Raw genomic sequence first — 16,064 nt, forward strand, 5'->3', positions numbered from 1 at the left:
ATTGTTGTGACGTGGAAATTCACTGTAGTTCGAAATTATTAGCAATTAGCCAGTGCTGAAGACAGATCAAAACACACTTGTTGGCTTCTTTTACAACAGGCATGCAGGCTTAGTTTTTTGGATACATGGTTGGGAGTACTGCAAACCAGATGTGCAAGCATGCTTGTAATTCCTTGTTTTCCCCCATGTATCACATGCTTTATTCAGAGCCCAGAAAAAAATGCCATGGAAGCAACTTAATGGATGTTTCTGGGCAGGTTCAACAACATTTCTAATCAAACTTATATCCTTAAACAAATACTTAACATTTTAAATTTTGCATGGTTGATCGTAGCTAATTAGCCAACTAATAGCACTTTAATAGATGCTTTGAGTAACTCAGGACAACTACATATGCTACGCCATTAAGTCTCATTCCTAAGATATACCACTTTCTTTTTAAAAGTTGGCTCAAGTTACATGAAATACCAGTAGATGATGAAGCAATGTGATCTTCATACAAGTGACATTCATATAGCTGACAAACTTCTGTGAAAAAAAAAAAAAAAACGTTGAATCCAGGTTCCAGGAGGTGAGTGCAAGACCTCAGCACCTCCTGTCCCAAGCCTTTTTTGAAGAGCCCTGGATTCAAGCCATCAGGAATGCCCTGCACAAGTACAATTATGTCAAGGCAAGTCTGTGTATGAGTTGCCATAACTTTATTTTAGCTCTCCGAAAGTGAGTTCTGCATCAGCTACACTAATTCTACACTACTTAAAGCATACATATGCTTGTCACTGAAGCTTTGTGCTCAGCTGTGTTACCCCGAAGGGATGATAGAAGGAGACGCCAAGAACTATTCCCATAATTTGTTTTGTGCAAACAGATGACTTAATTGAATTGGAAATAAAGGCCAGACTTTACGTTCAGGCGACAGTGCCACTTAAAAAGCATTGTGATGTCGCAGATTTCGTGGTGTTCAGTTCATTTTGGCCCCTTTTGTGCAGCAAAGTTGAATTATTTATTTATTGGTTTGAGATCATTCATTTGAGTAGTTTCTTTTCATGAACAGACTGGCACATGGAACGGTTGCAAAGGAAGTCTTGTGTACAGCCTACGACCTGTAAGAATCAAAATAAAAACAGCATCTGAGCCAGTATACTATTAAAATGGTGGTCAATTCATGTTTGATGAAATGGCTATGCCACTCTTGATCACATTCAGTCGGCAAGTAACCGCAACAGTATAAGCAGCCTTTAAGAGTGCACTGTGTTTGACATTACTAATCATAAAACAGCACAATGGGACAATGAGGGCTACTGTTCCACCTTAGTGTGAAATATGGACAAGTTGGCCCAAACAAGAATTTGCTCTCCTACAGTTCTGGTACCAGAAGAAGACTGCATAGCATGCAATAAGAGGACACATTTTATCTACCGAGGAACTGCAATAGTATTTTGTACATTTTGTCCCTACCTCAGACAGTGCTTCTCTTAATACCTGCTACGTTTTGAATGCACATTTACTTATGAAAGATTAGCCATATGTATCATAACATGCAATATCTGTTTCATTTCATGACTAAAAGCACTTCACAAATCCTGGCGCTCGCCTTAATCAGGGTGTCTACCAAGTTGACATTTCCAAATTCCCTGAGTTTTCCAGGTTTTCCCTGAGTGCTTTTGCAAAATTCCCTGAGTGATGCAGAACTATGTTTCATGTCAAGACGCGTTGAAACCATATCGCCCTATGCTATCACTCTCTAGTAGGCATATGAAAAAAATTTGAAAAAAAAAACGACTTAATCCAATTTGAATACTAAGGAGTAGTGTTTATGTTATTCAAAAAAATATAAGGGAGGGGTTATTAAAATGCACAGCAAATAAAATGTCTTCGAAAAAATTTTCAAATCGAGTTGGACATTCTCTAGCACAAATAAAAAGGAGATGCATACAGAAGCAAACATTTTCGAATATGAGCTATTTCTATGAACTGATAGCATGCTCAGTGTCGTACAACTGTCCTGACATACTCTCAGCTCGCACAAGACGCCTCAGTGTTGTGTTTCACTGCTTTAAAGAGTTTATATTGGTTTGGATGAGGGACACCTGCATCTCAGCATCAGCCAACAATTTGTTTTTTGAGCGCAGGCTCCTTCAAAGAAGTGGTCGTTCATTCCTCAGTGCGTCGATCCTTTCTGTTCTCGTCCTCCTTTCGCCGCGCGTTCGCCCCACGGACCATTTGAAGAATACTCTTGGTCAATTTACAGTCAACGTCCAATTTTTCATACCCCCTAGGGGCCGCGAAAACTTCTGAAAAATCAGGCAGTCCGAAAAAATAAATTCATGTCTTTTACTGCCCTTAAGGGCTAAAATCGACACATGTACGTCTGAAAAAGCTCTGAATGCCTGTCAGTGCACTTATTAGGTATATCGGTGCTCCTACTGTGACAGGTGAGGGCGAGTGCACACGTGTAAAATTAAGAAATACATACAGTGTCCCGCGACAATTGCCCCTTCCTACGGTTGTACGCTTCACTGCGTGATACGACTGTAATGAGGCGAAGCAGACTTTCGGGAAAGAGCATTATGCAATGCGCCGTGCTTTCCGAGCTTCGAAGACAAAATTATTGCTGTCAGCGGAGAAATGAAGAAACACGGCACCGAACGACAAGAAGCTTAACAGCGAACGTCGAAGCAGCTAGGCCTACCGTTGCCGCAGTGGTGGCCACGGCTGCCAGCGCATCTGCGTGCGAGAGCACCGGTTCAAGGCGGCGAGGTAATCAAAATAGCAGCGGTGGTGGTTTTCATTAATGCCGTCTCGGACCTGCGATGACGCAAAACGTTTAGAAAATCGGACGGCGAAGAGTTCTTGCGTCTGAATTTTCAGACGTTATGATACATTGACTCTTTGCGGTACGTGGTGGTGCCGCGAAGCCGTCCGAGTTATCGGGAATCCGGAAAGTCGGTCGTTGACTGTACACTGGCAACTCCTCCAGCCGACGACGATTCGTTACGAGTCCTGTCTGTTTCTCGAGCCAGCATTACCGCGACTTTTGACCCTCTAAAAAAATTACAGCTAATTTTCCCTGATAGAAGCACAAATTCCCTGAGTTTTCCCTGAGTTTTTCCAGACTACTCAAAATCCCTGAGAATTCCCGGTTTTCCCGGTTTTCCCGGTTGGTAGACACCCTGTTAATGCAGTGTGTGGAACAAGCAACACCAGTGTTCCTTCTTTGATTGGCAGGTGAAGCATGTGCGCCTACAGGGCCTCATCTTGACCATCTTTACCAAGCGCGAGCACCTGATCCAGCTGCGGGGCATCCAGTCCACATACACTAGGACTGGCCTTGGAGGTGTCTGGGTGAGGCTGGTCTCATTTTTGTGTTCTTTTCTTTTTTCCTTAAATTTATTTAGTACATACAGTGTGGCCCGCTGTTAAACAGAGAAAGCGAGCGTGGAGCGCGTGTGCATTTTTCTTTTTAAAGTCTGGTTGCACCCAGCCTTGCAGCACACAGCCATAGGTGGTTCAAGACCACCAGTGGGCTAGCTGGTTGACCATTATTGTTTCAAAAGCAACACACTTCTTGGGACACAGACAAACACTAAATCAAATCCTTTACAATGACGATAGGTGGCATGTCCACACTGCTTCTTTTGGCATTTTCTAGCTGGGTCATCCCAACAGTGTGAGGTGTTCGTTTGCATGTTTCGTTTAACACACCGTAAACTTTAATGCATTGCAACTGTCATTCTGTGCTTATAGACAGTGCTCTAGAGTGTAGCTGATATGTTGTCATAGCCAAGATGTCATCATGAGCAGTGTTGCATCTACAGATTTGTGCGTATACTTTGGATACCTAAAGGATTTTCTGGAGAATAGTAAGAACTACAGTGAATTTTATGAAATTTGTCAGCAGGACTTCACTACTAAGCACATTTTTATTAGCGGCGACTTTTTGCAAATTGGTAGTATTGTTGTACTGAATTAAAGCAACTAAAGATCCCCCTTCCTTTCTACAAGGGCAACAAAGGTGGAGTGACGATACGGCTTTGTGTCTACGGTTGCTCCATTTGTTTTGTCAACACCCATCTGGCTGCTCACGAGAGTGAAACATTCCAACGGATAAATGTGAGTATCGCTGTTTATGTGAAGTTGTAGATAACACAACAAATTGATTGCTGTGAGCTTGTAAAACAAGATGATTATGATTATGTTAAATAGCATTAGAAGTTTGTACATGTGGAAGTCGTAAGCATCCCTCTCCAACCTTTGACAGCTGTATTTCAGTAAAGGAGGTACATTAAAAATCATCTAAAGAAAGTTCATTTCAGATTACTTCATTGAGTAAAGATTTTTGTTGGCCAGTTCTGGCCAAAGAGTGCCAATCACTAGGTGCTATTTAGTTGACACTGATACATGAATTCTGGATGTAACATGCCTCTAAAGAGGCCTAAAATCAGTTGCTCTATAAATGCTTAATGTATATGTGTATCAAAAATATGACAATGACAAGTGAACATGAACATAAAAGATATGTTGCCAAGTGATCATAAGCTAAAAATGTAATATGCAAGTAGCGCTATTGCTTAACCCAGTCCCTTGAACATAAAGGCCAGGAAACTTCATTCCAGAGCACCTCGACTTTCCACAATATGATGAAGAAAGGTTTTCTGAATTCACTTTATTATACGTGCTCCGTGCTACTGAGAGACTGGCTTTCCTGCATAGTTTAGACGTCCAGTGGCTAAGCGTGTTTTACAGGCGAAATTTTGCCAGCAGCATGAACTTATCGCAAAATTGAGCACGAGGTCAGACAAACTTTCTTAGACTAGATAGAAATAAACACTAAGAACCATGTTTGCTCGCGCACAGCCAGCAATATATTCTAGTTGTTTTGAATATTTGAAAATGTTCATACATCTAGCTTTCAAATCGAAGACGATTATCAAAAATATAATATACGATAATATTCAAAATTTTGGAATATTCACACACACCTAATTACGATCCTAACACAAAGTGATGCCGCAAAAAAAAAAGGGAGAGGGGGCGAAACGACGCATAAAAGTGGACGCCTGCCAGGCTTTGTTTATTGTTACTGTGAACTGCCGCCGCCAAATAAAGTGAAAGGACACAAGTCGACGCCTTTGTAACTGTTAGCGAGAACGGCGTTGTCCTCTGTGACACACACCAAGGTTATTGGACTAACAGCACTTCAGAAATGCCCGTGACACAAATTGAACCCAGCAAAACTTTTCACAGATTGCATGCTGATGCACCGCGCGGCATAGAAAACTGCTCACTTCACATGCCTACACAATAGCACCCATCGTCTTGCTTAAGGTTGCGATAATTACGCTGTAACTATGTTGATGCGGCACTAACAACGTTTTAAATCAGAAGAAAGAAAGACAGCACGAATACACAGTGGCAACTCCCAGCCCACCACGAGGCAGTGGACACAGAAAGCACGGCAAGCAGGCGCAAAAAAAAAAAATTTTTTCTGCAAATACGGTGAAAATAACAAACTAAAAGTAAAACATCTTACAAAAGCACAAAGACAGCATAATAAGTCATGTTAATTACAAACCTTTTGGCAAGAAATATTGATATTGACACAAAAAAAATTTTGCTGCGCTAGGACACGTGTTATGGTGCTCAGGTTGTGCGAGTCGCAGACATAAAGAACGCTAGGGTTAACGCAAGCCTGGTTGTGTCATGGAAAACGTGAGTGCCAGTGTTAAATTCTCAGGTGAAATCTGGCCATGTATAGTTTTGAATAAAACACATGATCAGAATATTTTCAGCATGCTGCAAGTGAGGCATTGCTGAACACCTGCAAAATGTGCTCAGAGTCATAATAATATTTGCGCCCCAGGAAACAGTTACAGCAGCAAACAAGGTGCCTTTGTACGTCTTCATTAATTATACCTCTGTTCTTGCAGGAGTATAACACAATAATTGAGAAGCAAAGGTTTTTTGACACGCAGGCAACAAACATTTTGACGCACGAGTAAGTGAACTCCCATTATTTCATGTTGTCTAGATAGCAGTGTTCTTCTTTCGCGCTTACTGTTCACCTGTGCTCTTTTGAAATAGCTACACGTTTTGGTTCGGGGACCTGAACTTCCGTGTGGATGACTGCACCCTGGAAGAATTGAAGGCTTCTATTGAGAACAACACCTACGCCCAGATGCTGTCAAAAGACCAGGTGAGAAAATCGATGTGGTGACACATCTGATGGGCTTTTAGCCAAATTATATATTTCTGTCACATGAGCATGGTCAGTTATCATTGTCACTTAGTGTTTCACCAATACCTAAAGTTCCCGTTGTCTTCAGCAGGGTTGGCAGGTTTGGCGACTTTGCACCAAATTGGCTATGTTTGAAGGCTTGAGGAAGGAAAATTTTCTGTTTGGTTACATGGCTACTCTCTGGATATTTTTGAAGGAACATTTTCCTGTAAGAACTGCAGGTAAACAAGATAAACTATTACAAATAAATGGTATAATTCACTTTACTGCGCCTCTTATGACACACGCAATGTGCAACAACTATCATCACCTTGTGTATTTGGAAGGCAAGACAAAACCCCTCCACCTTACCTTACTGCCGACAAAATTTATTCAACAGGAGTTTCTGGTTCATTCCATGAAACGTCTGCTTTTAAATTGATTGCTGTGAAAATTACATGGTGGAAACAACTTTTATTACGGTTCTGTGATGAACTTAAGCAAAGGCATGTGAAAACTCGTCAATATATCGCTACAAGAAACTACTGCAAAAACACTTTTCTTAAGGGATAAGAAATCCTGACTAGTATGCGATATTCTCTTGCAAAGTTGAAGTATGGCACTAGGATACACTGACGACTGATTCAAGAACGAGAATTATGCACATGACATACTCTCTAGCACTACAGTTCAGTGGCTACTTGTGTTTACTTAATACAAATATGGAGCCACCAATTCTAACTTGATCCCCCATATACACGTTTTATATATGTCAAAGGGCACTAAATGGAACAGCTCCAAAAGGAACAGTTCATAATCTGCCTCAGCAATGTTTTCTACTGAAGTCATTGGATATGGCAGCAGCCTGGTGACGTTTCTGGCTGCAGTTTAAGCCCCTGTAGTGAAATAGCTACATTTTTGGATACTTTTCATGATTTTCTGGCTACTATTTACTTTTGGGGCTTGGAAACCCTGGTCTTTGCGTCCATGGAGAAGCCATTTGGGCCTGTGAAGTACCACATTTGGGCCTGTGAAGTACCATTGTTTCACAATTTTGGCCACAGATGGCTTTTCGTTCAGTCCACTATGTACCTCCATATATTTCTTTGATTGTCTGCGTTTTGTGTTTGTGTTTTCCCCACCTGTATATAATTTTCATTCAGGGGACCACACTACAGGTACTAGAGCATGGTTAGTGATCAATTATACCAATAAAGAAAGAATTTGATTATTCATCATCATGGCCAATAAGCATGAGAAATTCAGTTTGTCCAAGCATTGTCAGTTAGGTTCACTGTTCTCAGCAGCTGTGGCTGTGATATGTGCTTTGAACCATTGGCTAATGGCGAATGTCTTGTTGTGGTTTTGTTTTCAGCTGAACCGCGTGCGCAGCAAAGGTGAAGCCTTCCACGAGTTCTGCGAAAACGACATTACCTTCGCCCCAACCTACAAGTTCCAGATTGACCGCATGGGCTACAACTTCAGGTACACTGACACTGGGAAAGTTCAAAAGAAAACTGACAAGAGTGCGACGAGCAGTGGAATGGAATATGATTGGAATAACATGACGAGTTGCAAAGGGAGCAGCATGGGTTAGAGGACGGATGCAAGTTGCAGTGTGCATTTGGTATGCAGGGCTGCTGACCAGTGGTCCTTATGGATACGAAGACTGAGTGCCAGGGAAAGAGCACAAGTTAGAGACTGCAGAGGCCAGACAGCATAATGAGACTAGAAAAATGTGCAAAGCTGGCACATGACAGGGTTAACTAAAGATCCTTGTGAGAAGGCAAATGTCCTTGTCCAGCGGTGAACATAAATATGATTTTAATCCTGTAATGCCTAACAAGAGTTCCACATCAAGGAAAATTTGAACAACTTGTTCACCTTTATTTCTGGTCATAGAGAGATATTTGTAGAAATAAACAAAACAAAAAAAAGGGCAGTGGAAGCACAATGAAATGTATAGTAATGAATTGTGAGTAGTTCTGCTGAACTATACATAACTGAAAGCTCGTTCTAGCATACAAAGAACACTACTTTGTGCTATGCACTGTTTCCCAAGCTTGAATCAGAATTTTGAGGTATCACTCATTGTAGCACATACGACAGATACACTGGGCTTTACAGGGCTAATGGTAATGAGAATTGAGCAGGCAGATGGAATTTCAGTGCATGGCAGCGACTTGTCTTTTTGTACACAATTTAATTACCATCAAGTTTATGTACCATCAAGTTTATGTTACCATCAAGTTTATGTTCTCTTTGTTTCTTTTTCTTATGTAGCCAGCGCAAGCCGGCCTGGACTGACAGGATTCTCTACCGCTTCACCAAGAACGCCTACGAGAATGTGACCCTTGATCTAAAGCAGCACCAGTATGTCAGTCATGATCTGTACATCCAGAGTGACCACAAGCCCGTGTCTGCTTTCTTCACTTTGAAGGTACGTTGCACTGCTGCATGACCAAAGGTCTTCAGTTTTTCTGCTTTATTGCTGTTATGCATCGATGCTCTTGAAGGAGCATTTCAGCTTTTAAGTAAATATGTAGTTACTAGAAAAGCACATTGTCACTGACGCTAATGACGAAAGTAATTTCATATGCATTATGGAGCCTGTCTTAGAGTGAATTGTTGCAAGATCATGGTGGCAGAAAATTGTTGCATATTGCTCTATCACTTCGCAGCACTGATGTTGCTCCTTATTCCAACCATTTCTCAATACAAAGAGCATTTATGTGGGTAACAGCCAACAACAATAACGGGTGCGCGAGGTATTTCAGAACCTGGCATGGAATCACACTCGACACTATCATTCTTATTCTGTTTGTCTAGGCACCCAACTTGCTCTTCACCATCCTTGTGTCACTTAGCTAGCGCATTTATTCCAGGGTATCGACTTCCAATCTGACAGAGGCAATGAAGCCGAACGCTGTCCTAGTCACCTTGCACGCTGACCACAGCGACTTGGACATTGCTGCCTTCCTAAATGTCACCAAATTCATTCTTTTTGTGGATGAAAATAGTCTATAGCCAATTGTAATGCGTAAAAAAGAAATAAGTGCTACCAATTGTCAGACACCATTCAGGCGGTTGAGTGGCTCCAGCAGGTTGAGGCCATGATGAGTGAGAACATCGAAAAGCCAATTATGGACATTGCGCAGTAGCTTCAAGTGGCAGAGTCAACAGCCAAGCTTTCCTTGAACAATAGCATTAGGCGACACTCCTGAGCAATTGATTTGCTTGCTCCTGCAGGGCCTGTGCAATCCAAGAGTAGCTGTTAATGAAATTCAGTGGCTACCACGTCACCCTCTGTGTGGCGGCCCAGTTCCCAATGTAGACGGGGTACTCTACTATGTATGGGGGCTGCTACTGAGAGGCAGACTAACAAGCAGCCACACAATGTAAAAAACTTTCGAAACACTGCTATTGTTGCAGCACTGCTAAGCATTAACATACATTATCTGGCCCGAGCATCGAGCCGTTATCAAAGCCCAATTTAGTCAATAATTGAGACTCGAGATAAATTTATCCAACTGTCTTTCAAAAGAGTGGTAAAAGAAACAATGTAAAATACTTAGAATTAATACTTTAATTCTTACCTAAAAAATTGTTGCTCTTCATGAAAGCGGCATAATGTCCTCAAATACGTCTCGCACCTAGTATGCGCTTATTACAGTAGTCTTGCAGCAGCTGGTTAAATTGGCAATTCCCACGAGTACTTCAAAAACTGCATCCTCAATTTCTCATTTGCGTTAATATTTATGACAGTTACTTCATTGTCAGAAGACTAAGTGAGGGAACGAACATTGTACGAAACTTTTTTATGGTTCCTCATAAGTTTGTGGCTGGCAGTAAGTACGGAGGTTCATTATAGCAATATGTACAAGCACTAAACTCTGCTTTTCTGTGCATCCAGGTGTTTGCCAAGCCTGAGCAGCCTGTCATCTACTTTCTTCCTGTGGGTACCTGGATCATCAATCAGGACAGTTTTGCCTGGTACTACACAAGTGCGGACACCGAACTCAAGTCCTGGGATTGGATCGGCCTCTACAGAGCAAGTTGCCGTTGTGCTTTTGTACATTATTTCAGGTTTCCGCTTAGAAGACAAGAAAAAAAAGGGGGGGAAGTAGTTACCAAGTACAAAATGCTTTTTTTAATTTCATCCTTCTCACTGTATACCTAAGCTCATTCCAAGTTTTTTCATGATGGCTGCTGTATTGGCACATGGTGGGAGATATGCCATGTACGTATTGTGGTTATGAGGGAAACAGTGGACATTTTCAACTACATTTCCATTCTGCAGGAGGGTGCAGTCATGTGTCATGGACTTCAACGAACTCCTTGAGCGTTGCATTTGATGCTGTCACAAGGCCTCAGCATGTAGAGGCTTGTGATGGCTAAACATATGTTCTAATCATTTGGCTTGCACCGGCATCACCTTTCTTGTCATCGACATTCAGACTCATTGGTGCCTTCTGCCTGATATCATCCTAACTTTGCACCCACACGAACTGGGATCTGTGTATGCTTTTTGTTTGATTTATATCATCAGCACATCACAGCAATACAACCCCTCTAGGTTCTTTTCTGTTTGCCCCATCATAATCAGTGGCTTTGGCTTCACACCAAAATGCTGCGAAAGCACCTGTGCCTGTCTATGCTTCCCATTAACTATTCAGTTTCAGTTTATTGTTCTTTAAATACAATGCATTGGAAAGATACAATATACAGACAAGGGTCCCAAAGTCCAAGACTGCAACGGGACCCTCGGTTAATGATAACAATGTAGAGATGTGTTAAAGAAGAGCAAACTAACTAAAACAGACGAACACAATCGTGAAAATACAACATAGAAAAATAATATAAATGAAAACAAATTGTATTTATATAAGCCTGTAGTGCACAAAAAAACTGTCAGTACATACAAATGACAAATATAGTGTAATAAATGATGTAAACTTAGTTACACTATAAAACAGCTTAAGAGCATGACTAAATGTATGAAAGGATGAAGATTTAATGCTAATGAATAAACCATTCCACAGTTTTATAGCAGCGAATGATGATGTCAATTTTACATAGTTAGAATGAACCATAGGTAGTAGAAAATTAGAGTTACGTGCAAACCTGGTATTATTGTTATTGATCAGGTGTCTGGAATCAATGAATTGGTATAAGAGCTGTTTAGTAAGTAACTTATAAAACATAATTATTAGATGATATCTGAACAAGTTCATTACAACAAGGATGCTATTTTCACGAAGTAGAGGAGTAGCACTCGTGAAAAACCCACTGTTAGTGATAATGCATATTGCTTGGTTTTGTAAGTGCTGAATAGATGAGATATGACCGTTATATGTGTTCCCCCAGAAAACAATGCCACAATTAATGTGACTGTGAATGAAGGCAACATATAATGCTAATTATGCGTCTTTAGAGAAGTATGGTCTTGATTTGATTAATGCTCTAATACCGAAGGTGCACTTTTGCTTAATGAAGGCAATGTGTTGAGAAAACTTAAGGTTAGAATCTAATTTGATGCCCAAAAATGATACACAGTCGGAGACGGGAATGTGATGACCATCTAGAGTTATCTCAGGTAAGCCTGTTAGTATTCTTTGGCTACATCGAAAAATTATGAATTGAGTTTTTGAAGGATTGATAAGTAATTGATTGGACGAACACCAAGCAGCAATATGGTCAAGCTCATTGTTTAGTTTAAGGATTAAGGTTGTTAAAGAATTGTTACGCACTGAGATAGTAGTATCGTCTACGTATAGTACACAATGTGCCGATTTAAGACAAGTGCGTAAATCATTAATATAAATAGAGAATAATAAGGGACGTAGTATGGAGCCTTGTGGTACACCTTGGTTAATAACTTTAGTATCAGAATAAGCACCTCCAAAAAAACTGTTTCTTCTCTACCATATAGGTAACTTTTTAGGAGTTTTAGTACTCCACCGGTAATTCCCAGGGCTTCTAGCTTAGTAAAAAGAATGTGATGATTAATTGTATCAAAAGCTTTAGTGAAGTCCAAAAATATTGAACCAACAATGTTGCCCGTATCAATAGAGTGACGAATGTAGTCAGTCAGGGATATTAAAGCCAAGTTAGTCAAACTGCCAGCGCGAAAACCAGATTGAGAAGATCGCAACAAATTAAATTTGTTTAAGTAATTATTTAGGTGCTTACAAAATAACTTCTCAACAACTTTACTAATCGATGATAGAATAGAAATAGGACGATAGTTAAACACCTCCGTTTTATCACCTTTCTTGTGCATAGGAATAATCTTAGCCCTTTTAAGCGAAGTGGGAAAAATACCACATTTAAAAATATTATTAATTATAATACAAAGTGTATCGCAAATAAGCGGTGCAACAAGTTTTAGATGAAATACAGAAATATTATCTAAGCCAGGTCTAGAATTCTTTTAATAATAATAATAATATTTGGGGTTTTACGTGCCAAAACCACTTTCTGATTATGAGGCACGCCGTAGTGGAGGACTCCGGAAATTTTTGACCACCTGGGGTTCTTTAACGTGCACCTAAATCTAAGCACACGGGTGTTTTCGCATTTCGCCCCCATCGAAATGCGGCCGCCGTGGCCGGGACAGAATTCTTTTGAGCTACTACCATGGAACATACCTCATCCGCAGTTACGGGAAAGAGAAAAAAAGAATGATTGCAGCGATTAATGGGATAAGTAGTAGTAATAGGACGACTGCTGTATGTATTGTAGAAGTAGTCATTGAAACTATTTGCTATGCTAGAAGAATCAGTATGAGTTTTATTGGTGTAGTTTATTTTATCAGCAGTATTACCGGACTTAGGTAAGTTCGTGAACGCATTAAGAAGTTGCCATTGTTTTTTGGGATTGTTCTTGTGTTTTGCAAATCAATTTTCGTAATACTGTCGTTTAGACTTCTTTAGCAAGTTATTCAGAATGTTGCAATACTTTTTATAGCGTGCCGCTAAGCGTACATTAAAAGGTTTCTTTTTAGTCTTTTTGTATAGGTTTTCTTTTTTTCTCATACTAGTTAGTAGACCTTTCGTTACCCAGGGGTTACCGGGGAACTTAAAATGTTTCTCGCATCGGACGGTAGTGGTGTTAGCGCGAACGGCCTGTGGAAAGATAGAACAAAAATTTTCAAGAGCTTGATCGGGATTGTGCAGGGAGTTAATTGCAGACCAATCAGTATTTGTTATAGTGTTAACAAAACTGTCTCAGTCAAACTTGGAGGAAAAGTAGCAAGGCTCGGACTGAGGTATTTCGGCCTCAAGGGAGACGAATATTGGGAAATGGTCTGTGATCTGCGTATTTCTGACACCAGAGTTTGGAGTTGGTGCGATATTAGTTAAAGCATGGTCAAGAAGTGTGTTGGCACCATGAGTAGAACACCTAGTAGGAGAGATAATTAATGATTCCAGTCCGAAACCAGCAAGACAGTCTGTATAAGCTGTTACACTTCCGTTGTCAACGTCAAGTAAATTGATGTTAATATCACCGACAATTAGGACTTGCTTATGTTCAAGAGAAATTCTTTTTTAAAGCTATGCAGCGTTCACCCAGAAAATCAGGAATAGATGAAGAAGGGGAGCGGTATACACAACCAAGAATAAAACTGTTATGATTATGAGAATTCAGCTGTAAGTCAGTTTCAGTCTATACCGATTCACAGTGATTTACATTAAGAAAAAGATCAGACCTACGCTTAGATTTAATATGAGGTGAAACAAATATGGCGGAACCACCTTATCGATCTGAAATACGATGGCAGTATTCTGCTTTGTATGGACGAAAACCGTATAAATTGCTATTAGCATTGTCAAGCCATGTTTCCGAAACGCAAATAAATGAAAACAAATGATTAAGTGAGTCAGTAAATGCAGAAATGGTATCATGGTTTTTGCGCAAACTTTGCGCATTGACATGAAGAATAGAGATATTAGAAGATGCAAGCAATGGTTTGACTTCGGCTGGTGATAGCAAAGACATGACGAAAAGTATCAAGGAACGCGTGTGCAATCAGTTCGCAGGACAGGAAATGTAGCAATAAGCTACGCCTGCGCAAAGATGTGAAAATCAACCTCTGAGTTTATTCGGAAGACCCTGCTGTCGGTTGATTTATGGGCTTTAATCTGGCGATTTTCAGTCCATAAAAACTGCCAACTGTTCTCTTTCTTCAGTGCAAGGGCCTTGCTGAATAAACATTTGTTGTCGATTGTGAGGTGTTCGTTAATGTAAATGGGATTATCATTACTACTAGAAAAGCCAATCTGGGAGCATCGCAGACGAGTTTTGCGACCCTTGCGAAGAAATTCGTTCTTTTTGTTACGTGAACAAAAATGAACAATGATGTTCCTGTCTGACACCTTGCTGGCCACACGATGAACTATATCAATGTCTCCAGAAGAAATTGGGCACTCAATTGCATCGGCAACCTTTTTCAAGATCACAGAACACTCTTCTCCTTGTGATGATGGAATGCCTTTAATTTCAATGTTATTCATTCTGCTGTACTGTTCCATGTCTGCGATTCTTTTGGTTAATGCTTGATTCTGAGAAGTTAATGCTTTGTTAGCAGCTACCAGTTCACTGAATGCCGCTTTGAATGTGTCATACTGTTCGCTCATGAAGCGCACGCTTTCAGCTACAGAAGCAAGGTTGCCGATTCCCTGGTCTTCAAGCCTCTTCCCAATCTTGCCATCCAGACTGTCGACAAGTGCATCAAGCTTATCGTTAAGCAGCGATTCGAGATGCTCAATTTCTTTACCGAGTTCAGTGTTGGTTGGCATCGCAGAAAATAGACCAAAAACAAGAGACACTCTTGTGAGCAGCAGCTGCAACAACAGCATAGGACGCAGTGAAAAGTAGAAAAAACTAATCTGCAGTAAAAATATCGGATGGTTAGGCTGCGTCCTGTTTTGTTGCAGCCGCTGCTCAGCAGTGAAGCTGGGCCGGGATGGTCCCCTATATATGGCTCTCCAGCCCATCAAGCGCAGGCGCCGTAGTTCCAAATCCACGGAAGCCACAGAGTCAGCCTGCTGAGTGTGCGCAGTATGCTCTGCTAGGCAGCTGGCAGGATGAGGCCGTCTGCTACGTCAGAGGGAAGGCATGGTGATATGGACTGTAGACAGCGGGGAACGCTAGCTGTAGTAAAAATATCAGACGGTTAGGCTGCATCCTGTTTTGTTGCAGCCGCTGCTCAACAGCCCTGCCAAAATAAATGGATGTATGACTCAGCTCTCTAAAACCGTTATGCATACTGCACACCACGCATGAGTTGGTGTTGTTTGCGCCATTAGCTTGAACAGTAGTTCAGTGGTTAGCACATTAAACTTAGCTGCAGCTAGGCCACTTCATTCTTCGTTTGGTCCTCACTGCTGACAGTGAACAGAGTGTCATTTTACCTGGTTGTACGGTTAAAAGCAGAATTTCAGTTGGCGCAATTTACCTGATTATAGTGGATTCCAGTTGTCTTTATTTGGATTGTCTTCAAGTGTCACCCGACTCCGTACTAAACGTCTTGTCAGAGATGAAAAATATCTTTACACTGTTTTGAAAGATAGTAGCAACATCAGTCTGTAATAAAATATATATGATAAACAGTTCGTATTAAAAAGAAATTATTGTATTCGGTCCCACAATGCTTTGCCGTTAAAACCATCTTGAATGACTTCATCTGGTTCATCAAGAGTAATGTTATGTACAATGGGAAAACAAGGAAATCATTGCTGTACAAAGCCATCATTCCAAGGGACTTCCCTTTGTCAGGTCAAAGACAAGTCCCCTTGTAGGCTCCATGCGAAGCCTTTTCTTTGTGCACCTACTGTTGACCACTTCA

At 40.8% G+C, this 16,064-nt stretch overlaps 1 protein-coding gene across 4 annotated transcripts in view; it reads left to right on the top strand.

The window, feature by feature from the left end:
- The window catches only part of LOC135904665 (inositol polyphosphate 5-phosphatase K-like), a 38,585-nt gene that overhangs the window by 11,455 nt on the left and 11,066 nt on the right, over positions 1-16,064 (top strand). For all 4 annotated transcript variants that reach the window (XM_065435554.2, XM_065435555.2, XM_065435556.2 and 1 more), the window contains 8 exons: positions 562-670; positions 3,226-3,342; positions 4,003-4,110; positions 5,928-5,995; positions 6,082-6,193; positions 7,590-7,699; positions 8,498-8,654; positions 10,128-10,265. In XM_065435554.2, the coding sequence (XP_065291626.2) occupies positions 562-670; positions 3,226-3,342; positions 4,003-4,110; positions 5,928-5,995; positions 6,082-6,193; positions 7,590-7,699; positions 8,498-8,654; positions 10,128-10,265 (919 nt within the window). The remainder of the gene's footprint in view (positions 1-561; positions 671-3,225; positions 3,343-4,002; positions 4,111-5,927; positions 5,996-6,081; positions 6,194-7,589; positions 7,700-8,497; positions 8,655-10,127; positions 10,266-16,064) is intronic.

This window comes from Dermacentor albipictus, chromosome 2 (genome assembly GCF_038994185.2).
Source record: "Dermacentor albipictus isolate Rhodes 1998 colony chromosome 2, USDA_Dalb.pri_finalv2, whole genome shotgun sequence".
NCBI classification, from domain to species: Eukaryota; Metazoa; Arthropoda; class Arachnida; order Ixodida; family Ixodidae; genus Dermacentor; species Dermacentor albipictus.